We start from the raw sequence: 26,756 nt of genomic DNA, 5'->3' as shown, positions 1-26,756 counted from the left end.
GTGCAGTGCTGCATCCTGTTCTGGGGTCCTCAGCACAGGAAAGACACATGGACCTCTTGCAGGGAGTCCAGAGGAGCCTATAAAGATGATGAGAGAAATGAGCACCTCTGCTACAAGAACAAGCTGAGAGAGCTGGGCCTGTTCAGCATGGAGAAGAGAAGACTCAGGGGAGACTTCATTGCAGCCTTCCAGTACCTGAGGGAGATAAACTTTTTATATGAGCATACAATTACAGGACAAGAGGCAGTGTTTTAAATTGAAAGAGGGCAGGCTTACATTAGATGTTAGGAAGAATTCTTCACTCAGAGGGTGGTGAGGCACTGCTGGAGGTTGCCCAAAGAAGTTGTGGATATCCCATCCCTGGAAGTGTTCAGGGCCAGGTTTGGATGGGGCTTTGAGAAACATGCTCTAGTGTAAGTTATCCCAGGGAGGCTGGGACTAGATGATCTTTAAGGTCCCTTCCAATCCAGGCCATTCTATGACTCTGTATCCTGTGTATCTTCCTGAGCCAGGGCAAGAGCCCCTGAGGACTGGTGCACTAGGAAACCCTAGCTCCAAACACATCTAAATATCCAGAAGAGGAGAAAGGGTCTCCAAGATCTATCATTAGAAAATAGCATTCCACTGATGAGCCCTGGTTGATGTGCTCACCTTCCCCTAGGCAGAGGCATTGCTGTCATTGTCCTTCTCAGAAGGGGACTTTTAGTGGTTCCTTTGCTGCAGCTTTACCACAAAGATTAACCTTGTTATGCACAAATTCTTATTAAAGCTTTTGTTTGGTTTATTTTTCTGCTTCTCCTGCCTCTGGTACTGTCCGTCTGTTCTCCCATCCTTTGTCCAGTTCTTGGACACTTTTCTCACAAACTTTAAACTTCTGCAGTATAGACATGTGATTTCTTCCTTCCTCTCCTTTCAAAATATGCTCAGCTAGAGCAACTTTTGTCCCCTTGGCTGTATCCCCAGTGGCTTATTCCTGACACAACAGGAGGGCCAGGATGCTGCATTATTTCTGCAGTCATTTTGTCATGGCTGTTGGGAATTTTGGCAGGGATATCATGTGGCTTGGAGTTTCAGTGCTCTCTGACCTGGAGGTTGCATTTGAAGTCTGCTCCTAAAATCAAAATGGGAAGTTGTTGATTTGTGACATTTCTTCCTAGGGTGTAGTGTTTTCCCTGTAAACCTAATTTACATGAAAGGTGCACCTATCAGAGTTTTGTCTCATGGGTGTCCCTTTCCTGAAGCATGGAATGCCCTGCTTTCTTCCATCCCCTCCCTGCAGGAAATACCAGATACAAAGTGAAAGGAGTTCATCACAGGCTCTTACACTGAAAACATTCTGAAAAACATTCAGAATATATGAGTAAAGCCTTGTACATAATGAGGAATCCTGAAAAGTGAGAAGGAACACTGCATCCTGCCTTTCCAAGGGGAACCTGGTTTGCTGAGAGTTCCTGCCATGGTGTAAGAGCTGTTAGACGGAATGAGAGTAGAACCCGCTCCCCTTTCCCTGGAAGTTGCTCCTGGGATTACAGGTTCTGGCAGCAAGTTGGGTAAAGAATGGTGTGGTGTAGGTATAACATTTTATGAAAATCCCTTTGCTAGGATTTTCTTCTCCTGAGAAGCTGAGAGGGCCTCAGCTTCAACTGTAAACAATTTGTTATCTGCTACTGTGGAATGCAGCAGGTGCTTTCTTGATTAGTCGATGTGAGATGTTTCTACTTGGTGGCCAATAAAGGAGGCAGCAGCTCTCAGACTCTCTGGGAGTCACAGAACTTTGTTATTCATTCCTTTCTATTCCTGTCTCGCCTTCTGATGATTCTTTCTCTCTGTTCTTTGTAGTATATAGTGTGGTCTTTTTAATGTAATATATCATAATATAATAAACCAGCCTTCTGAAATGGAGTCAAGATCTCTCCTTCCTTTCACCAAGTCTTAACTGCCCTGAAGGCCCACAGCAATAGTGTGGTAATGCTGCTGGTAGATTTTGGGGTACAAATGCTTCTTCATCACAATCAGGACCTGGCTCATAATCAAACTCTCTGCATCTTCAAACAGCTTTGCTTCAGCAGCAAGGGTTCCTTTTACAGCTGTGATCAGCAACCTGAGCTGAACAGCCCCAGCAGAGCTGCAAAGCCCCTCTGTCCATCCCCAGTCTCTCTTGTATCACCTTTCTACTGAAATGAGCTTTGTGTGCACTGTGCCCAGGTTGGCGTCCCTCTGCTCCTGGCAGGAAATGGATACTTCAAACAATCTGCATTAGTTTCATGGAGGAGTTTTGGAAACTCCTGTTCTCCCTTAGCAAGAAAAATGTGCTGGTTTTGTTCTAAAGTAGTAGCTTATTTCAAGCTCGTTTCTGAAATAACTGAGTTTCTCTGTGGTTCTAATTAAACCACTGAGAAATAGAATGTATGGAAATAATTAAAATTTATCAGGACTAGGAAGTATTGGGGTACAAAAGTAAAGCGGTGACGGTATTCTTTATGAAAACATTCTCTAAATTCAGTGTCTTAGGCAAGAAAGAAAAGCCTCATCTCCAGTCTCCCATGCACCTTCTGTCACAGCAGATCCTCCCCTCTACCACAGTCTGCAGGCACTGGTGTGCCTGTGCTACTCTCCTTCCCACAGAAACCCACAGCAATCTCCTGTCCCCAAGGGATCAGGCTGGAGCAGTGGCTGGACAAGAAAATAACATGCCAAAATACGTCTCTATTGGGCAGCAGTAATTTGGGTCTTTTCTAAAAAGGCACAGTTGGTGGTGCAGTAATTCAGAGCAATCCCTATTCTGCATTGGGCACGGGAGAAGCTCCTCAGACAACCACCAGAAATAACACTTGCTTAACAGTAGTTATTAGGTGGTTGACATTTTTCCATTAGTATTTTTGCTTTTAAATGAAGTCAGATTTGTTGAAGGATTTGGTGTTTGGACCTTTGAAGCAAAACATTTTTGTTTAGGATAAGATTAACATTTTCAGTTTGTTTTTTTTTTTTTTAAATCTGTTTCTGGGCTCATGTGTGTAGAGATAAGGACATAAAAGCCTTGATAAAAATACTTATAAAATTGGACTGAAATACTTCTTTCCTAGTGTTTTAATGAAAAGAACAATATTCATCTGTTCTAAACAAGTGATGTTGGAGGTTGTGAGGTACCAGATGCTACACAAAGAAAAAGCTCTTTCTAGAAATCTGATTATCTAAAGGAGAGAGGGAGGGGAAAGGAAGACTACAAAAGTAACCTGAGTGGATAAGGGTCCATCAAGTTTGTCAGGAATATGGGGACATCCCAGCTCTATTAGACCTACCAAGGTGCAGGCCTGTGGATCCCACTTCTCTTTTTTATGTCCTAATTTCTCTTTCCCATGTTACTGCATTGGAAGGAGCAGACACACAAAAGCAGAGAACAAGCCCTGAGCAGGGAACAGACAATCAACTCTTGAGGATAATTAGTTTGGGTCTCACTGTGATGAGCTTTTAGTGCTGATGCAGAGGTTTTCATGTACAAGGGCTTTTCAAAGGTTAGAGATGCAAATAGGTAGAATGTCTTCCTCAGTCTGCTTGCAGCCTTTGAACTTCACCTAACAAGAACACGCTGGGCAACCCCTGCAGGTGACGAGATACTAGGATGGTAAAAAATACTTTGGTGACTTATCTGGGAGACCACAGTTAAGAGACAGTGTTACAAACTTTCTTTTTCTCTGTAATATGGGATGTGTTGGGAAGTGATTTTTAAAAATTGGTAGAAACCTATTTAAAAAACACAGTCAGTTGGGTTGATGCAGTGTTTATTCAGATGCTGAACAGCTTACCCTTTCTTCCCCTCATCACCCAGAAGGGAGAGAGTTCCATTCAGTACATTGCCTCTGAAACCACAATTCTCATTCTTCATCCACAGGGTGGTTTTGGTGACTCCTTTTGGTTTTGTTGGGACCTTGGTATCTGAATAAATCATGGTCCAGAGCCCCTATAGTCACCTCATCTGTGACAAAGGACCTTATTGTTGTCTTAAGACAGAGAATATTAAGGGAGTAGTTTCACACTGGCAAATATTTCACTTTTTGAGGTAAATACTGATTTACAGTAGTGCCCCCTCTCCCTTCTCATCCTTGTCCTGTGCCACTCTGAATCCATCCCTTCACCTGTCAGTGCAGTGTTTGCACAGCTTCTCCCTGGGAGGGAGTGGAAGCCCAGCCTAGGCTCACAGGCAGACAGAAGTGGTGGTTTGGTTTTTGCCAAGTTATTTCAAGCCGGGTGAGTTCTTCATCACAGCCTCAGAGCAGACACACCTCCATTTGTGGTGACAGAGCTGAGGGAATGTTGTGTGGTGGGTTTGCCACCAGGAATTTGTCTTGTGAGCCTGTGCCAGGAGGGAAGGGACTGCCAACACAGAACAGCACCTGCCATAAAGAGGCATCCATGAGGAGCCTTCACATGAACAGAGACTAGACCCACACAGAACACAACGAAAATGTACCAACAAAGGGACATACTGCCAATGAACAGTTTAAACCTTATTTTTTGGTATCTTTTTCTTTCTTTTTTTTTTTTTTTTTTTGAATTAACGCACAGAAAGGGCTAAAAAGTGAAACCTCACTGCACTGTCAAGTGGAGAAACGAGGAACTCTCATTGGGATGCTCCTTGTCTCTCCAGTCCCTTGGGAATGGCTGGTGTTTTCCAAGAGAATGAGAAACTTGCTGTGAAAGGAGGAGAACTTAGGAGGGTGGCAGTGGCTGTGGGCTGCTGCAATTCTGCTCTCCTGAAGAGCTTATTGCCTGGTTTATTTTTGACACCTTTCTGGCATTACAAAAGTGTGTTACAAATTTTACAGAGGAAGGGGAGAAAGGAAGAAAAGGGGAAGGGCACACATATGCTGGCCTAGGGCTCTGCAGTTCTGTTTGTCCGTGCATACTCTTCCAGCTCTGATTTTCTGTCCATGGCAAGCTGCAGCTCCTGCTTGATGATTTCGATCTGCTTCTCCAGCTCTGCCAGCTCTTGCAGCACTGAGGTCCTCACAGTGTTGAGGGACTCTGCTTTCCCGTTGGTGGTTAAGGAAGGCGGAGTCTCTCTCCTCCCCTCTGGCAGGGGGATGTCCTGGGGCTGATGGATTGTCACCTCATTTTGCCCCTCATCAGGGCAGATGTATTTTTTTCGGTGGCAGTTGCCCAGGTTGGCTGTGTTCCACACCGCATGCTGGCTGTTCCCCATATGGGCCCTGAACAGAGAGAGATAGTTAACACCACATCAGAACCTGCTTTTGTCTGTGTGCAGACCTCCCCTGTGAGCTATGCTACTGGAAAAATATAAGGCTGCTGTTACATGTTACATAGAAATATTATTCTTTTATCTCTGAAATTATGTTTTCTTGCAAAGCACAAATCATGAATGTAAATGACCAAATTTTTGAGATTTAACCATAGCAGAAGCAAGAACAGAAACCTGAATGTAATCTTCCCCAAAACTTTTTTTCAGTTGTGAAATTACTCAGCTGCAGCTCAGGAAAATCTGAGTCCTTCAAAGCCTCTGAAAGCTTTTGTGGTTGCAATGTGCAAGTTTATTACAGTGTTAGTTCTTCGCGTGTTACTACTCTTTTCTGACTTGGGCATTTGCTCTCACAGAGAAGGAGAGAGACTCCCTAGAGCTGCTGTGGAGAGCTGAAGGGGAAGCTTTGTCCCTTAGTTTTGAAGTCTTGTTGGGCAGCTGCTTGTGCTCTGGGGGTCAGACACCAGTGATGTTTATCCAAGCCTTGCAGGTTCATTCCTGAGCTTCCTGACACACCACAGACCCTTTGGGGTTGTTGTGCTGGCAAACAAATTTCAGTCTGGGGACTTTTTGAAATGCTTCAATTGTTTTTCCTGCAGAAATATTTCCATAATATTTTGGTTACAGAGAATCTTTTCCTGCTGTTTGGGGAACTTCCTTTTGCTGCCCTCCCAGATCAGGCCAATTCCCAGGGCTCCTTCACCAAGTGGAGGTGTAGCCCATGGCCTCCACTCTCCAGCTGGAACAGAAGGAAGCACAGAGTTTGCTGCTGTGGGAGAGGAGCTTCATTTTCCTGTCTGCTTTCCCTCTGGGACAGGTTGGTGTGTGCTCATTTGATCAAGGGAAGTTTAAACTCTGAAGCAGTTGTGTTCCAAACTGCTCCCTCCTCGAGCTGTTCTGTGGTGTGAGCTCCCTGTGGGCAGGTTAAGGAAGGAGGTTGATATTTCAGGGTTGTGACTGCTGAAAGCAGCTGGTTCACGGGGTGGATACTTTTCTCACCTGCCTGCAGTAAAGGAGCTCAGAAAGTGAAAATTTTGTTCAAGGAGGTGGCGAATGGGGGTGTTTGGCAAGAGATGGGCTGTCAGAGAGAAGAAGCGGGAGGGGAGGTCTCAGGCAGGAGCAGCAGCCCCTGCCTGGATCATGCTCCAGAGAGCTCAGGGAATCCCAGCAGGGATGTGTATGTAGAGTTGTTTATTTTTGTGCAGATCAGCTATATTCTCATATTTCAAAATGAAAGATGGGAAGATTCCAAGTCTGGGCAGTTGATTTTAACAAATGCCAGAGTCCATAGTTAGCACTCCAGTTTCACCAAGTCACTAAAACCACTTATATTTGGGCTAATGATGCTGAGCAGCTTTTGTAGTTTTGGTAACCTTAAGAAACCCAACCCAGATTTTTCTCCATGAGGATACCAGCAGCAGCATGAGGCCAATTTTTTCCACCTCTTTTCTGTATCTTGGTGCTTTTAAGAGTTCCTCAGGGCCCAACAGGGGTGAAAGCATGTGTGCTTTGTGATTTGAGAGCTCTGTGTTGTGCTGATGCCTCAAGTTTTAGCTTTTATATTTTTCATATTCTATTCTGCTTTAATGTCGAAGTCTAGGCTCATATTAGGGGATAGTAAGCTCTTCACAGAACAAGTAGACAAAACAATTCCTTCTCTAGCTGGGGACCAAGAACAGCTGTTCCAGATCTCAGGCTCAAGAGCATAAACAACGGTGGACCGAAGAGAGAAAACAAGAAGGATGGGACTTCATAGGCTAAAGCTGTAACTGGACAATTAGCTCCAATGTGCTAATGGACCAAAACTTATAAAAGTATGAGACCCCTGACCTGTCGTCCATTTTTGTGGCCATTTTGGGTTGTGCTGCCCAAGGTGGATCTACTTGAGGCCTCTTAAGAAATACCTACTTTATTCTTTAGCTCCATCTAGTCTCTGTTCTATGTCAGCCTTCACAAGGCATCCCTGCCTTGCCACATGAGTGTTCATGACAAGCTGGACGCCCTACTCATGGGTCTGTTGAGTTAAATTCATCCCAATTCTCGGCAAACAGCAGCCCTGAGATGCTGAGAAGAGCAAGGACAGTGGTTGTGTGGGGTGGGTGTGCATGCACACACCTGGGGGATGACTGCTGTGTGGGCAGAGGGTTTTGACTGCTGTACATCTTCACTCTCCCAAGTTGGAAACTTATTTGCATGGATCTTTTTCTAAGCCATTGCCTAGGGGGCTTATGCACCATCTTCTCCTGTTCCACCCAACAAGGAGGGTGCAGCAGGAGGAAACATTTTGCAGTACTTATGGCCTCTCCTGCTGCTCACAGATCAAAAGCCAGGAGTGGCTGTGTGCAAGGAGGTTCCATACATGGTGTTCTTTGATAAGATGAAGGAATGAACAAAGGAGATCAATTTCAGGCATTTTTAGACACTTGCCTGTATAAAGGCAGCTTAGGAGCTTAGAGATGCTTACTCATTTATATTTGCTGCCTTTAGCAGAGGAATATCAAAGAAACACAACATACATTGACATCAGTAGGTTTCAGTCAGGCCAAACATCTAGCAACATTCTGAAAGACCTTTTGTATTCTATCCTCTGTGCCTGAACTTCTCTATAGAAAAGCAGTCCTGCTGTCTGTGTCCTTACAAAGTGCACCAGTAGGGTTGAGTTGCTGAGCACATGCACAGTTCCATGCAGTCAATGCCTTGTGTTCCTGGAAGCTGTACATTCCATTGTCTCCTCTGCAGAAGACACAGGCTATGAAAACAAGGCCAAGTTGTTACCTACATTTTTCCCCCCTCAGGACTTGTTAGACACAATATTTTTTCAAAGGACTGCTATTTGCCTTTCCTCAGCTTTCTTATTGAAAGAAGAGAGCTGAAGGAGTTTCAGATATGTGAGTGCCTGATGTCTCTTTCCCCCTACAGGCTCTGGCTCTCAGAGCCCCAGTGCTTTGGCACGGGAGTCATTCATTGCCTAAACTTCATCCCCTAAACACAAATGGACTTCAACTACAAAGCCTCTCTTTGGAATGGGAGTTTTTTTTTGTTAGCTGTATGCAAAATCATGAAAGAACAAGATTTCTAGATTTAATACTAGAAAAAAAGAATTAATTTCTGCCTCCTTCATTTGTGACTTCTATCTTGTTTCCTTTTTTTTTTATTCTATTACCTTTGGGGCATAACTACATATCCAAACAGAAGGCATTTAATTGCAAAGTAATTTTTATAGTTTGTGTTTTAAGGCATGGAGAACTTCCTACCTCTTTTCTACTCGTTTTTTCTTAGGCTGATGTTTTTCCTCAATAAATGAACTGTTCAGAGCACGATGTAATCTCTAGAGGAGAAAGAGGAACATAAATTAGTATAAGTAAGATTAAAAATGACTCCACAAATAGGTAAACAATTTGGGCTTTGTCTGATGGACCTGAGCATAAATTATTTTGTACATTGAAGGATACAAGCAATTGTCTGTGCTTTGTCATTACAACAGATTTATTTTCCTGTACTTTCCCAAAGAAGGGCAAGCTGAAAAGTTGATTAATAGTTTGGGAACAATCCTTGGTGTTAAATTAGTTTTAAAAGATTTCTTTGTCTGTGCTGCTTTAAAGCAATGGAAGTTCTGCCCTTTTGTGACTTTTGCTGTGAAGTAACTTCTTCTTTTAGAGCAAACACCCAGAGCAATTCTGTCCCAGTAGTGTCTCTAGAATAATGAGAGAGGAGAATAATGGGGGAGGTTACCCAGCATTTCCTGCATGCCTCAGAGGTTTGGAAACCTGTAACAGTGAGATGAAATGTTCTGGTTTGCCAGTTCAAGATAAAAACACTGTTGCTTCCATCATCCAAAAGAGCTGTGCTGTGAGGCTACAAGTGCAAATGGAGGGGGTCCCTCTGTAAGCTTTGCGACTGAATATTTAGATAATTTCCCCTGTGCTTCCCATTCCATCCTTAGGTCAGCCTCTTGAAGCTCCAGAAGCTGCTGTCACCATTCAAATGCCAACTGTCAGTGCTCTTACAACATTTCATACTTAGTTCTTGTCCAGACTTTCTTAGTCAGCCACATAACTTTCACAGGGTCCCTTCAGAACGCATACCTGACTGGTATGGAGCCAGTACTTCATCTTGGATTTCTTCTTGATTCGTGGCAGGACCAGTCTGTACACGATGTGTTCCCCAATGGTGGTGAGAATGGACAAACCAAAGCCAATGCACAACATCACGAAGAGCCCTGAGAAATGCTTTATCCCCATCTGCAGTGTCTGTGAATAAAATCAAAAGGGAAAGTTAAGGCAGGAGGCTGTTAGTGTGCTGAAGCAGATGCTTTATTTTCTCATGTGGAAGTGTGGTCTGACTGAATACAGAGCAGTGAAATAATGCAGAATAGTATGGATAGAGTTCACAGCAAAGCCTTTCTGTGCTGCTTGGTGTTCAGCCTTTTATGAGTAATTTAGTAATTCGTGCTGGTTGAAACCGTATGTGTATGAAATATGTCCAAACTATAAAGATCTTAATAAACACCATAGTCGGGCACAGAGGGTGGCTACAGGAGAGGCAAAACTGCAGCTGGCAGCAGAGGAGGAAGAAGGCATTAACATACGAACAAGACCTAGCCTGGCACAGGAGACAAAGACCTAGCCTGGCACAGGAGACAACCATCATCGCTGGAATGACCAGGAGCCACCCAGCAATGATGGCCCATGAAGATGTCCAGAACAGATAATCAGAGATAATCAGAGCCATTGGGAACATTCATCTGAATGCCGATTCCAGTAACCCAGTGATATCGCACATTGCTTCCAGAGGAGGTTTAGTGCAGCACAGGACACAGAAAGAAACCAACATGAATATGGAGGACGCTGAAAGAAGACAATGAACTTAGCCTCGGGCTAGAAAAAGAGTATAAAAACAGACTCTGCCATGCAGCAGGTGTGAACCATGGGGGCTTGATGCAATAGAGGTCAGGCCATTGTTCACCCAGCTCTGATCCCCGGGCTCGGTGCTGTCCCTTGATTGTTTGGCTATTGGGACTGTATAGAGGTCACGAAATAAATTCTATTTTTTCATTTTTTTATTAAATTGGCTGGCTCAATTTTTACTTATAACAAGCCAGATCAAAGGATCTGTCAGGGGAAGAGAATCAGCAAAGCACCAGGGAATTTGAGCCATTCTTCAAAGGAGGTGGAGTGTTAAACATGTACAAGAATACGGTGTTTGCAGTGTCTTTGCATTTGTAAAAACAAGTACTGCTTGATAGAATGTATTGCAATGAATTGTAAAGCAAATCCTTCATCAGCAGTGAGCTACTGCTCGATGAGTGTTCATATTTTCAGGGAACTGATTGTGAATTTTCCCTTTTTTGTGGCTTACCCTTGGTGGATGGTCATGGAGAAAATGTGAAATAAGAAGCACAAACATGGCACCCCTCCACTCCCTACATTAACAGGACTGAAACTGTGTTTGTTAGGAACTCTGACTGCAACTATGGAAAACAGGAACGCTCACACCTTTTTCTGCCAACTCACCCTTTTCATGTAGGATAGGAAGCCCTTAATTAATTTGTCTTATTGGCATTAATCATGTTTGAACACCAACAAACTGAGAGCAGAAATCTGTACCTCAGATACCTGCACTGCAATGTGTGGGTGAGGTGTGCATGTAGTACCTTTCTTCTCTGGCCTCCATAACTAAGTTTATAAATAACTAAAATCCCTTGCAAAAAAATACTGCCCATGCATTACTATGGAAATACTTCCAGGAGTACAAAATCCAGTTGTGTCTTTCTATTAAACAATGTTACTCACCAAGTAAATGAAAAAAAAAAAAAAATAGAGGAGCAGAGTTTAAGAAGGGTTGTGTGTCATCTTGTGTTCCTTGTGTTCATTTGCTCCATGGGTGGCGCTGGGGATTGTGCTTTATTATGAGTATTTCCATAAGTTGGGATCCTCTGCCAAAATCAACCTCCTTGTCCCGAAGCACACTGAACAGAACTTTCAAGATGAGAACTTTTATACCAGTGAATAAACACTTCAAGGGTGTTGAAGGGTCTTATGGAGGTGTAAAGCAATTTCTAAAGAAACTGCAGCCTGGAAATCATAAAAAAGCCATAGCAAAGTGGGTCTGGGGTAGAAGTGTGTCAGAGTTTTGGCACAAGGGCTTTTTGGTAAGGAAGCTGTATCAGTTCAACTTCAAGGCAAAACTTGCCTCTCCACATCACAATTTCTTATTGACCTGCTGTCCCATAGTTTGTCCTTTCAGTTAGGGGCATAGGAGGGGGACACAAAGATTACAGGTGGTAATGCTTTACACTGCACAAGCACCAAAGTGTTTGACTGTAGGTCTGGCAGTGAAACCTAACTTTTTGCCCAGGTAGGATAAAATAAGAATGAGATCCCCTGTCTGACCTTTCTCTCAGAGGTCTCAGAGCTAAGGCCTCAGTATGGCCCATCTTTGAATTTGACACATCTGAAAGTATCTGTAAGAAGCAAAAAAACCTGCTAGCCCAAATAGTTGAACATGATGGTTAAAGGTGCTTTTTCCAGTTCTCAAGAAGCTCTAATGCAAATCACTCCCTTCCCAGAAAGGGTGTTCAAAGGCAAGTATGCAACAACTTAGAGATGCAGAGCTAACAGTAAACATGAGAACAAACAGAACAATAATTAAAAGGTTATGGGTGTTTTCTCAGTCATCTGATGAATACACTTCTCTACCAATGCTCCCAGGCTCCAGCTGTTGGATGTCACAGAGAGTAACAGCCTGTGGGTGGTTCTTGCCATGGGAACTAGGTTTAATGTAATATCATAAACCCCTAGCCATTCAAAACAATAATAAAAAGCCCTATTGCAGTGTGGGTTCCTGAATGCCTGGGGTTAGTGTTTGATGCCACTTCAGCACTGCTACAGAAAGCACATGTGGCTAGCTCCTTACATGAAAAATAACTCCCTCGTCTTCAGCAAAGCCTCTCTGATTTATGCTGATGAGGGTCTGGCTCCCTGTCCTGTCAGCTCTGCAGAATTGTTTTCTATCTTCCCTGGAAGCAGGTGAAAGAAATTCCAGCACTGTCATGCCAGATGAATTTTTCACCTGTAATGGATGGCTTTGGAAATTGTCCCAAACAAGACATTTTTCCTAGCAAAGGAAGTGCCAAAACAAAGCATCAATAATATTTCATCTAGCAATGAAGACGGTAATACATTGGAGGAACTATGTGATAAAGGCTGCACAGTAGAAGGAAATTTTTGAGACTAAATTGTGGGGGAAAACAAGGTAGGGGAGAAATAGTTAACACAGTGTGGAGTGTATGGAGTGATTATACATAGCAGTATCAGCACATTCACAAACCATTGTAAAATGGTTATTTATCAGCTGTCTGTAATTACTGTAGAGACACACATGTTATATAGTAAAGGAAACCATCTAATAGAGGTACCTCTCATTTTCAGCCTCTAATAGAGGCTCCTCTCATTAGAGGAGCAAGTTCTAATACTTATTTTGTTGCTCTTTTATGCATGTTTAGGTGCATACATAGAATATACATGGAAAGAGCAGGGAAAAAATGGTCTCTGCATCACTGCTTTCCTCTCTGCTCAAGGGTTAGGGGCCAGGGGAGTGGGTGTATGTTGGGGGTGGCAACAGAAGACAAACCGGTGGATTTCTCTACTGCAATATCTTATTTTTGTTTCCTTTTATTTTATTTTTTTTTAAGGAATAAAAGTCCAACGTGTGGTGTATTCTGTATTAAGTCAGGATAAAAATGTAGTCCTTGCTCCAAGTTTGTAATCATAAATCCAGGAGGCAGCTCCCTTCATTATAGAAGAATGAACTCAGTTACAGCCATGTAATAGTTCTGGACCAATAAGCAGTGTAGTCAATCCTGTGATAATTAGTGCTAATGGGTGCTAAGCACGACAATTGCAACAGCCTCCAAGTTGTTTCCCACTGGCAAATGGGAAATTGGCATTTTCTAGACACCAACAAATACAAGAAAAGATGTGCTTTTTTTTTTTTTGCAATACATCCTTGAAGAGACTTTTCCAATTTATCAACCCATGTATATAATTGCTATCTGAATACTTCCTGTTGTTTCCACTCTAGTTATGTGCCTTTTTTTTCTTTTTTAACCCTGAATAGAAGTAAAGGGATGCAGAGAAGCCAGTCTGACATTTGTGTTCACTTTGGAGCAGGCAGCAGAGACAAAAACAGCTCTTAGTGATTTCAGCATTTGTTTTCATGGGAAGAACTCCTGTTTTACTCCCTGCTACAGGAGACTGTAAATGCCTTACACTCCCTGGCTGCACTGAATAAGTCATCAAATACTCCTGTGGTCCAACATTGACTAATTAGAAGCTTGTAAAGATTCTTGTGGATAATCTGCAAGTTGGCAGCACAGCAAAGATATTGGTGCTACACACTGCTGAACCCAAATACTAAATATGGGTATTGTTATAGATATGTCAAAATTCATAGGTGGATAAAATAGTATTATGTGATTAATACACTGAATGTAATGTCATTATAAGTCTAGTATTTTGAATGTACTAAAATATGGTTCTGTTATGAAAACGTAGATCTGTTATAGGAATATTAAAAGTTTACAGCTACACTGACCATATGAAAACTGCTAAAGGAAACATGTCCAGGCTAGTTACCAAAGCTAAAGGATGGGGTTTGCATAGAAGCTCTCAGGAGTTGGGAAACCAGTTGTCCTACACATACCACCCATAGTCTTGCTACACTTACATGTAAAGGAGAGGAAAACAGCACAGGAACTGGGAATCTTAAGTCAGGAATAAGATATCAGTGGCACACCTGGCCACAGATAGTTGGAGAGATAGCATATTTTATGATAATTCACTTAGCCTATGGTTTGTTTCTGGGAAATCTACTACCATGTAAAGGACTACTGGTAAAGGACTGTTTTACATGTATATCTTCCCAGACACGGGCTTGTGTATTGTAAATGCGATCCTTAAGGACTCGTCTAGCAGAAGACAAGAGACCAATGAATTATTCCCAAGACGTCAGAGACTGGACTGTTTACACATCTGACAGTATTATCCTTGGACCGAGAAGCTTTGCAAACTCACTTGATTATGAAAAGGACAAAAGACATCCTTGCCTCTGGTGAGAAGAAGAGTATAAAAACTGGACTCGGACATGGCCATCTTGTGCCACTACCTCTCTGACGCCACAGGGGCTCAGAGCTCTGTGTCACCCAGAGCCAATGTCCCGGGCTTGACTCTGTCCGTTTTAATTCGTGGCTGGCATTAATTGTGAATTCGAACGTGAAATAAATTTTATACTTTGTTATTTTATAATAATTTGACTCTCGCAAATTATTGATCCGGCTTATTTGGCAATTACATTTATAACAGTATCATGTGTGTTTTAAGTATAATGATAAGCTGTATTTTCTTGATTGCATTTTCCCTGTAAGGATTTTTAAAAGGTTTGCTGGTGGTTGGAAGTTCAGTTTTGCAGCACCTGTGCTGATAAGGAATTAGTAGGGAAAAATGGATATGAAGGGTAGAATTCTAAACTCATTTACACATCTCAGTAGGCTTGCAAAATCCTACTGATGCTGATGCTTTTATTTAGTCAGCTAAGTGTTATTAAAACGTGTCCCCCTCCCCATATTGTGGCATTTTTTGTAGCTGCAAAGAGACTTATTTTTAGACTTGATTTTAATTCTTATGGCTTTCTGTACTCTCAAAGAAAGAGCAGCTTAAAAATAATACATATTTAATCTCTTCAGGGGTATTATCCTTAGCAAAAAACTGATGACCACAGCTTTAGAGTTTCAAATGACAAATTTCAAGATACTGTGAATACTGTCTCATATTGGCAAGACAAGTTCCTTTCCCTGCTTGTTGTGAGGGCTTTGGCACAGAGCTGGAAAAACACTGTTTTGTAATAAATGTTTTATTTTCTACTCATCAATTTGCCAAGCTCTGTCAATACCTCTTCAGACAGTCACCTTTCTCTTTTGTTTGTTTTCACTTTCAATGGATGAATCTAAATATTTTACTCATTTGCAGGACACATCTTCTCCTGACTCTGTTGACAGAGTCAATACTCATTCATTCCCTTCTGCAGGACTGTTGTGCAAAGTATTTTTTCCACAGTGCAAGTCCAGAACCCATTATCTCTTCCCACACTGAGATGACCTCTTTTCAATGCAACTTCTGTCACTTTGTGAGACCCATTTTGGAAATATTCCCAATTCCTCCTGTGGGCAGGGGCCACCTCTCCCCCCAGACAGCATATGTACAGACTGAGAAAAGTGTCTTGGTACAGCAGAACCTTTTTTCCCTGTTCTTTGTGTTTGTTTTTCATGCTTTCACAACAAGGTGCTGTGAAAGGTGACTGATGGGCAGCTGCAATTTATGAGCACAGGGCAGTTTGTTTCCTTTATGGAAGTGTCTGCATGGCCTTCCCTTGACACCTGCAGTGCACCAGGGACAAACATGAACCAGAACTTCAAGGTTGGAAAAGTCACTGATGAGTTGCCAGGTGATGGGTGTAGCAAAAAAGGAAACTATTGGTTGACCTTTAAGTGGACTAGGAAAAAGACAGAGCAGAAATGCACAATTTTCTGGATGGCAACTATGTGAAATCATGGCAAGCTGAATGGAGCCACTGTCTGACTGTGCGTCTTGAGTGATGCTGAGGCCAAAGATCATCAATTCAGGCAAAAGACCAGTAAGTTTGAGCAAGTTCCTTCAGAAACTTGAGAGCTAACAGCCATCGATGCATCTCACCACTGATGGGAGATGAAAAGAGGATCAGTCAGCATCCCGGAAGGGATTTAAAAGACCTACAGATGTGGCACTTAGGAACACAGTTTAGTGGTGGACTTGGCAGTGCTGCATTAATGGCTGGATTCATTGATTGTAGAGGCCTTTGCCCACCCAAATTATTCCACAATTCTAAGATAAAAGGGTCTTTTTTTTTTTTTAATTTTTTGTTGTTGTTTTTTGTTGTTGTTGTTTTTTGGGTTTTTTTTGGCTGTGTGGCTTCCATCCAGTTTAGATGGAAGGCTGTGATCAAGGACCAATCCCCACTGTTAGCATGGACCTGTCCCTCAGGCACTGGGAGGAGGTTCACATCACTTTGCCCTTGCCCAGCATCACCACTGTCAGGGTCAGTTTGGGCTGCAAGGGTCTGTGTGCTTTCATATATTGTCATATATTTAAATGGTGGCTTAGATACTATTTGTCTGAAGCATCAGCAAGTTCTTGATATTAATAGCTGAGATAATGGTATGAGGCAATATATAATTTTTTATTCCATGTGTTGGTTGTTACCTAACTGCCAATCATCACGGAAATCAGTCTAAGTTCTAGAGTTCCAGCTGTCCTATGATCATTATGAATATAAAAGGAGAAATGCAAACCTTTCAGAAGATACAGTTGCAACAGTAACATTTTTTTTAAATATAGCTAAAAAGCTGTGAAAGATTGTGTACACTTAATTAGCTTCTCCCAAAGCATGGACCAGGAAGGACTCTTCTTTTTGTACTGTCTTGATAAACCCTGCCCTGGTCATCACTGCCTCGCCTGACCAGCCAAACCCACTGACTGCAGGCATTTTGCCTTTCAGAGATACCCCTGCCTGCTGCCCTGCTGGCTGAGTTCCAGAGTTGCTTTGCTGCCAGGAGCAGAAAATTGCAAAATTTTTGGTTCCAAAAAATCACAGAATCATAGACTGGTTTGAGTTGAAAGGGATCTTTCAAGACCACCTGGTCCAACTGCCCCACAATGAGCAGGGCCATAGTCAATTAGAACAGCTTGCTCGGAGCCTCGGATGCCTCCAGGGATGGTTGAACATTTTCAGGAATGGGGCATCCACCACCCCTCTGGGAAACATTCTGCTCACTTTCTGATTTTCCATCCTCTTTGTAAAAACCTTCTCTCTGCAGTCTATTTTGAGCTTGGTTGGAGCTACTGGGATGGAAAGGCAAGTCCCAAGAGCCTGGCTCCTTCTGAAGAGGCATCAGTGAGAACAACAGTAGGTAGAGGGAGAGCTGAGTGTACTGTATGCAAAATAAAAACAAATTACATTGATTATGCCCAGATATGATCTGCAAATATAACTCTGTCAATTCCTCATCCCTCCTGCATCATGTTTCACCCTCAGCAGGGAACTCACTCAGCAATTTGGCCACAAAGGCATTCCTTTGAAACTAAAACATAACACTTTTAAACCAGGAGTACTCAAGCAATATTGCTAGCAGCTAGCCTCATCAAGAACAGGCACAGCCACCCACAATTACCTGCAGTGAAGAGGATTAAGTGCAATTCACTGCAGTTTTCTTTCCAAGCCTGAGTTAGCTGCATGCCCCATAAATGATCCAGTGGGTGCTGGTCAGGGTCAGATGACTTGGGTAAGTGGTTTTGCTGGAGAGGTTGATATAAAACAGCAGAGTCAAGCACTTCTGACCTCTGCAATATCAGAAAATAAACCATCTTTATTGGTTTCCTAGCTTGAGGAGCTGCAAGGTTTTCACTGCAAACCTTCCAGCCCTAGGCTGAATAATTTCTTTCCAGGACAACTTTGTTTTGAAATGCAGTTTAGAATAAGCAAAGTGCTCATCCACTGCCAGATAGAGAGAGATGGGAAGAGCTAGCATTGAGTTCTGCTCAATGCAGAACTGAATTATATTCTGAAATATAATTTCCCAGTGTCAGATTACTAAAAAATGGTGAGTAGGAAGATGGATCTCAAAACAAATCTATAGAAAAATTAACTTCAGTGGGCAGGAGTGGCAGGTGAGTACAAATCAGGCACGGCTAAAGAGGTAATGACCAAAATGGATGATGGATCTCCCATCAATTTAAAGGCTATACTGATCAGTATTTCACCTACCTATATTCCCATTTTGGCATCATTAGTCTTGGTCAACAGGTGCAGCATGTCACAGACCAAATTTATCACAATGGCATAGAAGAATACAAGCTTTACTCTTGCTGTCAAAAGGCAATTGCTGGGTCTCACTTTGGTATATAATCCATGTGAATGACTACCCACTGAGAAGATGAGCCTTTTTCAAAAAATGAATCATCTGCTCCTGTGTTGAACATTGTCCACTCTTCAGTGAATCTGTAGAATACTACTGTGACTGATTGCAGGGAGTAAAGTTACAGAGATTTTTTAGGCTGTAGAGGAGTAAATGATACAAACCAACATAAAGGTAAGTCCAAGACTAATTCCCATGCTTCTTGTTGTAACACTGGGGAACCTGTACTTGGAGAGTGTTTGCTGCTTCGCTGTTAAGTTTAGTAAATTTCTCCCAACTAAGAAATCATTCATTCTAAAATCTGCAAGTTCTTGGCCAAAAGGAATGGATGAAGAAGAGAGGATGCATGTGGGAGATGCATTAAAAGTGAGGCAACTCAGGAAAATGAAGATCTGGACTTAGCAGAGCTTACCACAAATGGCACACACTTTCAAGTGGTATTCCGCTTCTGCTCGCTTTCTGGTTGCATGAGGACCTTTCAGTGACTTTTTAGATTCATGGATTCCTAGAATAGTGTGGTTTTCAAGAGACCTTACAGATCATCTAGTTTCAACCCCCTGCCCTGGGAGGGGATACCAACCACCAGACCAGGTTCCTCCAAGCCCTGTTCCACCTGGCCTTGGACACTTTCAGGGATGCGGTAGCCACAGCTTCTTTAGGCAACTTCTCTCAGGGCCTCGCCCCCTAAATGTTTCAGTTCTTCCTTTTATCTCCTCTCAACCTACCTCTTTCAGTCTAAAGCCATTCCCCTTATCTTGTAACCCCATCCCTTATCCAAGTCCCTCTTCAGCTCTCTTGGATCCCAGCTAGACACTGGAAGGGGCCCCAAGGTCTCCCTGAAGCCTTCTCTTGTCCAGGTGAACACCCCAGCTCTCCCAGCCTGGGTCCAGAGCAGAGGCCCTCGGATCATCTTTGTGGTCTCCTCTGGATTTCCTCCAACAGTGCCACATCCTTCTTATGCTGAGGATCCCGGAGCTGGATGCAGCTCTGCAGGTGAGGTCTCACCAGAGTGAGCAGAGGTGCAATCACCTCCCTCGACTTCCTGCTCACACTTTTAGTGATGCAGCCCAGGAAATCTTTGGCTTTCTGGGCTGCCAGATCATGTTGCCAGGGTATCTTGAGCTTCTAATCCACCAAAACCCCAAGTCCTTCTCCCCAGGGCTGCTCTCAATCCGTTCTGTATTTGTGCCCTGCCTGTATCTGTGTTTGGCACTGCCCCAACCAACAAGGTATAGGACCTTGCACTTGGCCTTGTTGGACTCCATGAACTGCATCCTTCAGTTCAGATTGTTGTGCATGTTGAATTAGTGCAACTGAAGATCGAATAAGGCCTATGGTCAGACAACCAGCCTGGGAGCAGCTACGCCTGCCCTTCTTTCTGGATTTCACAGGGAGGTTATACTAAAAGACTTAATTATGTTAAAGCACAACATGTTCTCCATCTGTCACACCATGCCTAAGGCCTCCCATAAATCCTGTTTCAAGGCCTCCATAAAACCTATTCAATAGTGAAAAAAACCCAAAGAAATTCCATGGGACTATTCACAGGGCAAAACCTGAATTTTCTTTTCAGACTGGAGCGGATTTTTGCCCCACCTCCTCTCCCTCTGTTGGTAGGCCTTGAGGAATCTTGTGTTGATCATGCACCTCTCTTGGTAACATTTTGAACAAGGACCCCCATATATGTACATCTATTTACAATTTTTACACGTAAGTATTACTTAGGTTCTAATACTTCTGCAGCCCAGTGTATCATCTCATGCCCCTCCCAGGGGATCTAAGCACCTCACTCCACAGACTTAAAGAAGCAACCATATGTTCTGAGAGTAAACCAGTACTAAATAAAATTGTACTTTTGACTGGAATTTATTCTATGACTAAGAATAGAGAGCATACAGCCCCAGATGAATGTGGTGGGGTGAGACATGATCAGAGGAAGCTCCTTTTGTCACATCACTAGGGAATTATTAGGAAGGTAAGTTTTCTCTACTGTAAGAGTTTTGAGTTTTAAGCAACATTGAGGTAATTTATAACATTACCACCTTGTAATTTCCTGAGATTTAATTCAAAAGACTTGTTAAAATGTAGAGTAACAAGAAGTCATTGAGGGAACTGCTATTTTAAAAAGACAATTTCCTTTTTAGATGATAATACAATCTTCAGATAAGCTAAATCAGAAAGAGAAGTGAATACAGACTTCTGTTTGAGTTTGCTTTCTTGTGTTGAATTAATCACATAAAAAAGAAACAAAAAATGAGTAAGTTGGATAAAAATAAATTGAATTTTCTTCTATGAATGTATGATGTTAAAATATAATTTATTTCCTATTGACACAGCTGTAATGAAAAAGTAAAGAATGTAGTAAGACCTGCAGAAATACCCCAACAAATTATGTAATAAAAATGCCAAATAAAGATTTGCTTTGCCATATCTCTAAAAAATGCCAACTTTGTAGAGATTTAGTCAGCAGCCAGAGGTTTGCAGCTGACCAATGAAAAGTGGGAGTCAGAGCCCAGGAAACGGAGATAGGAGAATGCTGCCACTCTCTCTTTGATAGGAGAATGCTGTCATTTCCTCAGGGAGCACCGAGTGTGTGTTTGGCATTTGGCTGAACAGTCTGAGGAGGAGACAGCAGAGTTGTAACTGTTTGCATCTTTGAGAATACATAACCTATCCTACATAACCTGAAGGAAGACCTTCAGCTAAAAGGGTATGCTATAAGCGTCACACATTGCTGGTGCTTTTGATTCTTCAATAATTTATCTTATTTTTTCACTTGACAGTCTAGAGAACTTGAGGAAAAACTGCTATTCTGGTAAGAGTTATCTTTTTCTCATAAATAATGGCATAACTCCTCTGATGTGGTACTTGAATGTACATCTGTGAAGATTTACTTCCATTTCTCATAGATCTACATGGAAGTGAGACCTACTTCTCTTCTCTTCTTGGCATGGTGTCTTAGCAAACCATTTCTAGCCTAAAATCCTATCTTTGGTAGCTGCCACCCATGTTTGGAAGTGGTCAGGATGTATTAAAAATTTGGGAGGTCCTGAGCTCCCCCCCTCTCTGTGGATGGTGATACGTACACACACAGTTGCATGGAATCAGAATCAGACAAGTTTGCTATAAAATATACCAGATCACAATTTTTACTGCCCTCTTCATGCCCTGCTTCTCTCCAGAGGAGCTCCCTGGTGCCTCACTCAGCAGCAGTCCCACTGACGTGCTCCTCCTGCTCTGCCCTGACTGCTGCCTGGGTCAGCAGCTCTTGCCTCTGAAGCCTCCTCCTTCCCTTCAGCTGCCACCCATCCCTGCCATGTGGGCATGTCATTGGGAGTGAGGGGAAATAACTGTCAGCTTGCACAAAGCCTCACTTAGGTGACCCAAGTTCATCGCTTACCTCCGTGACGGCAAAGCTTCGTTTTCCACAGGGAACAACCTTGTACCACTTGTCGTGCAGAACATCCATGAAGCCATGGGATTTGTACTGGCTAATCAGGTCAGAGATGTTTGAGGTGAGCGGAGAGTTGGGGGGAAGACCAATGCCATATCCTAGAAGGGAGAGCAGAGCAATGATCTCTTTCTTTCTTGTTTGGTTTTTGCTGAAGTATGTTCATTTCAGCAGGGAAGAGCAAACTGGCACTCCATTTCAGCCGGCCAGCTTAAACCTGACTTACTGTGGTCTAAGAATGCTGAGACAAGACCTTTTTTGGTGCAAAATAAAGTCATCCAATATAAACAGAATAAGCAAATTCAACATTAGTACGGCCACACAAGAAATATGTAAAACTGGAGATTCAAAAACTTAAAATGAAGATAATGGATTAATAAATATTTTCTCTAGACCTTTTCATGCCCTTGTCATGGATTCTTTCAGCAACGCAAAAGAGCCTCAATGTTACATAAATCATTCTGTGATCTCCTTGCATTGTTAGAGCAGTGGATGCAACTGTGGTGTCAGATGTGACATTTCCTTTCAATGCATTTTCTGATGAGGAGCTGTATGCACATAAATATATACAGAAGCCATCTTCATTGTTATCACACAGCAATTTAAAGTCCAGGGGCTATGGTTTCAGTTTGTGCACTTCTGCTCTGGCACTGACAGGGACTTTCAAATACTAATAAATGCAGTTTTTACCCACTGTATTGTCTTTCACCATGTTAAAGTGTGCGTAAAGGACTTAGTGTAAGTGAAAATGAATTTAGTAACTCTGAATGTGGTACTTTTATTTGGAGAATCTGAGGTTTGACTTTAGAAATTCTAAACAAATACAATTGATCCCTCAAAGACTTGCAGTTGCATGCCAATTGCCTGCAGAGATTAATTTCTAGTCCACTGTGGATTTTTGTTTTTCAGTTCAGAATTCAGAATTTCAGACTGTCTCCTTAAAGAAACCCACAACAATACAGGAAGAAAGAAAAAACCCTCCCAGACAAGTGCTGAATTTTCCAGGACAGGGGCTCGCTTTTTAACAAGTGATGTGATAGCTGTTCCTACAATGCTTCTCTGTTGCTGCTGAGTTTTTCATTGTGCCTGTAATTCCACCTGAATAAATTTTCTCACATAAAAGTATTTATTTCAGAGTTAGCACAGCTAGGACTCAAAAATATCACATTTTCAGCATACTTTTTTTGTAATTGGGTGATATGAAGGAAGTCCAGTCATCCAAAATCATACAGTTCAGTGTCTATTTGTTTGTTTCTTTTTATATATTAAAATCTAATCTACTTCATTTGAAATTGTGGAAGCTTCTGATTTTATTTCACCAGAGCTGACCTTTCTGAAAGGGATTTATCAGGTTCCTGAAGGAGGTTGTTTTACTGTGTGATGGGAGCAGCTGGAGCTATTGCCCTTGGAGGAGGGGAAAGTGGAAGCACCAGTCCTTTGCACTGCCCATCTATCACAAAAGTGGTTTCTAAAGTCTGCTGCCCATGTGCTCATCCATGCTGGAAGCAGCTTCACACCAGCCTTGCTTCCAGGCTGCCTTCTGAGCTGTCCTTGCTAATTTCTCAAGGCTGCAGGAGGCCAAGCACCAGGGCAGGCTCCCTTCTCAATTAACTATAGATTCAGAGGGAATCTTGAGCTGACCTTTAAAATAAGAACAGTATTTGCCTGTTTCAGATGAGAGTGAAACTGCTGAACCGCATTTTGAACATTTTAGAACTAGGTTTTGGACACATGTCAACAAAGAGAAAGAAGCAGAAAAGAAGCCTCATTTCAGGGGCCTCTTTATTTCATGGTGAGCAGGGAAATGGACTCTGCCTCCTACTTGTCTGGAGACACACTGTCTGAGTGCTTGGAATAATTTCTATATAGAGCATGGCAACAGAACATAGAATCACAGCATGGTTTGGATTGGAAGGGACCTTAAAGAATATTTCATTCCAATGCCTGCTATGGGGGATCTTCCACTAGACCAAGTTGCTCAAAGCTCCACCCAACCTGACCTGGAAACAGGTGATTAAAGTGATACAAGATCTCGAGAAAAAAAAAAAAACCAGAAGAAAAGGCTGGAGCTTTTGTTCTGCTCATTCACTGAGGATTTTGTCATAATCCTCAAGGGGTCCTCTGTTTCACCTCCATATTTTCACTGAGAATACCACAGCACAACAAAGCAAATTCAGCACATGAGGAACAGAGTGGTGTGTTATAAAACGGGTTGTTACCTTCAATGGCAAAGGGTTTTCCCACAGTTAGGAGCTTGCAGTCAGCATCTATTGACACTTCATAATCTAAGAGTGCTTTATCCATGATGAAGGCATCAAGTTTCTCTGGATCATGCCTGTATTCAACACCAAAGTCAGAAACACAATCACTTCACTGACTAAGTGACGCTGAACATTTGTCTATGCAGTTTTCTGGAAAGTTACTCTATGAAACCAGGGATTGCTATTTGCACATCTGCACTTAAATTGAAAGCTGATTTGTATTTTGAAGGATGGAATAGTGCATGAAATGCAAACTTTTTGCATTAAAAGCAGTCAGTGTGTTTAGGACTTATTTTGCTCCCACAAAATACTATTGTGCTGAAAGACAAAAATTACTACAAAATGTTGGACTTTGATTCAATTAAAAGTCGCACAAGGTTTAGTGTAGAAGATCAAAAATTGCTAAAGTACTGTTGCTGTCTTGGTTTCTTTGTGATGTTAAACTTGGGGCATATTAGAGCAAAAAACCAGAAGGATAATTTATTCAAAGGTATTTCTCCTTCTTTCTCCTTGAATATGAGGTAAATTATTTCCTTCACCCAAGGAAGGAAATCTATCTTTTCCTTTTGTTGTCTTCATGAACACGATGACTGAATTTTACTAAAATAATCATTTCTAAACAGCATGTTTGGATAAAAATAATGATACAAAAGAAGATCTGCAGTGCCTGTTCCCATCTGATCCCAGGATTGCACTCTCCATTCCCGTCCCCTTAAAAGTCTGGGTGTTCTCCTGATGTGATTACTTCATTGATTTCTATCCATTTACTCCAGTTTGATGCAAACAACTGCCATGTGTCTTAATTATCAACAGGATGGATCTGGGGAAAAATACATGAACAGAAAACAACAGGAAAAAGCTTCTGGTGAAAAGTCCTCAGGCCATCTGCCAGGCAACTTTTAAGATTAAATGAATGAATGATTTCAGGCTTATTACCAGCTCCCGTGTTTCCTGGAAGAGTTGTGTGACCCCCAGACTGCTAAGCACAAATATCTCTGAGGCACACCGACACCATGATTCCCTAAAGCAACAATACTTTTATTACTTTTTAACAGTCTAGTGCTTCTTTAATTCATTTTAATGATAAATTAAGGTTCCTCTCTGAGAACCTCTTTTCCTCCCACCACACTGAGGAACCTCACTGGCAGCTTTTGCTTGGACTGAATGTTTTTTTCTGAATGTTTCTCACTGCCTGATGAAAGGCTCTCAAGCTCAGGAACTTGACAGGGGTTTATACACTGTCCTCACCTGATGGGACCCCCACACCCAGGTGGGCATTCCCACCTGGCCTAAATAGGTATTATTCCATTGAATGCCCATGTTTTGTGGGACCCTCAGCACTGGGAAGAAGAGGATCAGTGGGACATGGCATCCATGAAGTTGTAATATTTTCTACATCTGTCTCTCTGTCACTATCTTTCTCTCTCTCTCTCTCTCTCTCCCCCCCCCCGCCCTTGCACACACTTACTGTTAAATAATATCTGTACTATTGACTTTGGCCTCATTTTCACCTTAATCCGAGCATCTCCCTTAACAATTTTAATAAGCAGATCATAACAACCAGCCGGGGGGCAGGTGTGGTGCTGTTTGCAGGGGCTCACTTCAGATAGGCCACCCCGTCAGTGGTGGCAGGGACGTTGTAGCGCCGCATGTACTCGTGCATCTCCGGGAAGCTCTGCCTCACGTAGTCCTCCGCGCTGCTCTCCCGCACCGTGCCGAACCGGAACCCTTGGGATGGATGGTGGAGCTGAGGGGAGGACAGGAGAGGATTAGCAGAGCCATTTGCCTCCCATCACATCTGGTGTCTTGGCCTCAGTGTGGCAACAGTTCCTCAGAAATCTCCAGCGTTTGTGGGCCTGCCTCTCTGGGTGTTTTCCTGCAGGCAGCTTCCCACCACCCAGGAAAAACCTGGAAAGACTTACCATGTGGCTAAATATCCTGTCTGTGTACACTCGGGGTTTTCTCCAAATAATCCCCATGAAACACCCTGAACACCCAAATGTAGGTGTTTATTGGGATTATTTGTCTCTAGAACAGACAATGTTTCAGGAACTGTTTTGAGAAGCCTCTGGGCTGGCGACAATCCACCTTCTGGGCTCTGGGTACCCAGCAAAGGACACACAGCCTAGATTTGTTTTGTCAGAATGTTTTACTTTGTCTTTAGGGATGAAAGTTAGCCTTCTGCAGAAGGCTAGCACCCCCAGTTTATTTCTATAAGTCTAGACACCATATCACAGTTTTGGCTGCCGTTCCTCACAGACAAACTGAGGACTGAAAGATCACCAAAAAGTCTCCCTTGGCAATGAGAAGGAGGGAGAATTTCCCTTTGCATGGCCCAGGCTGCAACCATGGGTATACACATGCAGAGTCTTTTTGCAGTTCTGTGCCCCGCCCTTCTCTGAACTGACTCCACAGTCTGCAGCCCCAAGGAGCCCAGTTCAGGTTTCACAAACCCCTCTTTCTGAAGTCTCTGTTTGCCTTTGGAGCATTTAGTGACACTGGAGGGAAGTCTCAAGCTGCTATGGAGGAGTCAGGCAGCATCTTCCACTATGCCAAGCACTTCCTTGAGCTGGCCAAGTCCTGCCAAGCCACACTAATTAAAAAAGCCTTCAGCAATCCACCAGCTTCTAACAGGCCAAGCTTTCAGAGCACAGGAAGTCAAACAGAGCTAAGGCTAAAGCAGTCATGCTGTATTTGCTTCCCAGGAAGCTCACGGACATCAGAGCAGCTTGCAAAGATGATCTCACCACAGCCATGCTCTGCTTGGCAAAGACTAAGCAAAGA

At 42.7% G+C, this 26,756-nt stretch overlaps 1 protein-coding gene across 2 annotated transcripts in view; it reads right to left on the bottom strand.

The window, feature by feature from the left end:
* Positions 1–3,762: 3,762 nt before the first annotated feature.
* Positions 3,763–26,756, bottom strand: part of GRIN3A (glutamate ionotropic receptor NMDA type subunit 3A) — a 69,382-nt gene continuing 46,388 nt past the window's right edge. The window contains exons 4-9 of one of the 2 annotated variants that reach the window (XM_038124531.1): positions 25,574–25,719; positions 23,931–24,046; positions 21,661–21,812; positions 9,340–9,504; positions 8,509–8,582; positions 3,763–5,207 (exon numbers count right to left, since the gene is read on the bottom strand). In XM_038124531.1, coding sequence (XP_037980459.1) covers positions 4,871–5,207; positions 8,509–8,582; positions 9,340–9,504; positions 21,661–21,812; positions 23,931–24,046; positions 25,574–25,719 — 990 coding nt within the window. In that variant the 3' untranslated portion in view covers positions 3,763–4,870. Of the gene's footprint in view, positions 5,208–8,508; positions 8,583–9,339; positions 9,505–20,608; positions 20,878–21,660; positions 21,813–23,930; positions 24,047–25,573; positions 25,720–26,756 lie in introns of those variants that run through there. The other variant, XM_038124532.1, reaches the window with a different exon arrangement.

Source organism: Motacilla alba, chromosome Z, assembly GCF_015832195.1.
Source record: "Motacilla alba alba isolate MOTALB_02 chromosome Z, Motacilla_alba_V1.0_pri, whole genome shotgun sequence".
Classification (NCBI taxonomy): Eukaryota; Metazoa; Chordata; class Aves; order Passeriformes; family Motacillidae; genus Motacilla; species Motacilla alba.
This window is presented reverse-complemented; position numbering and strand designations above follow the sequence as displayed.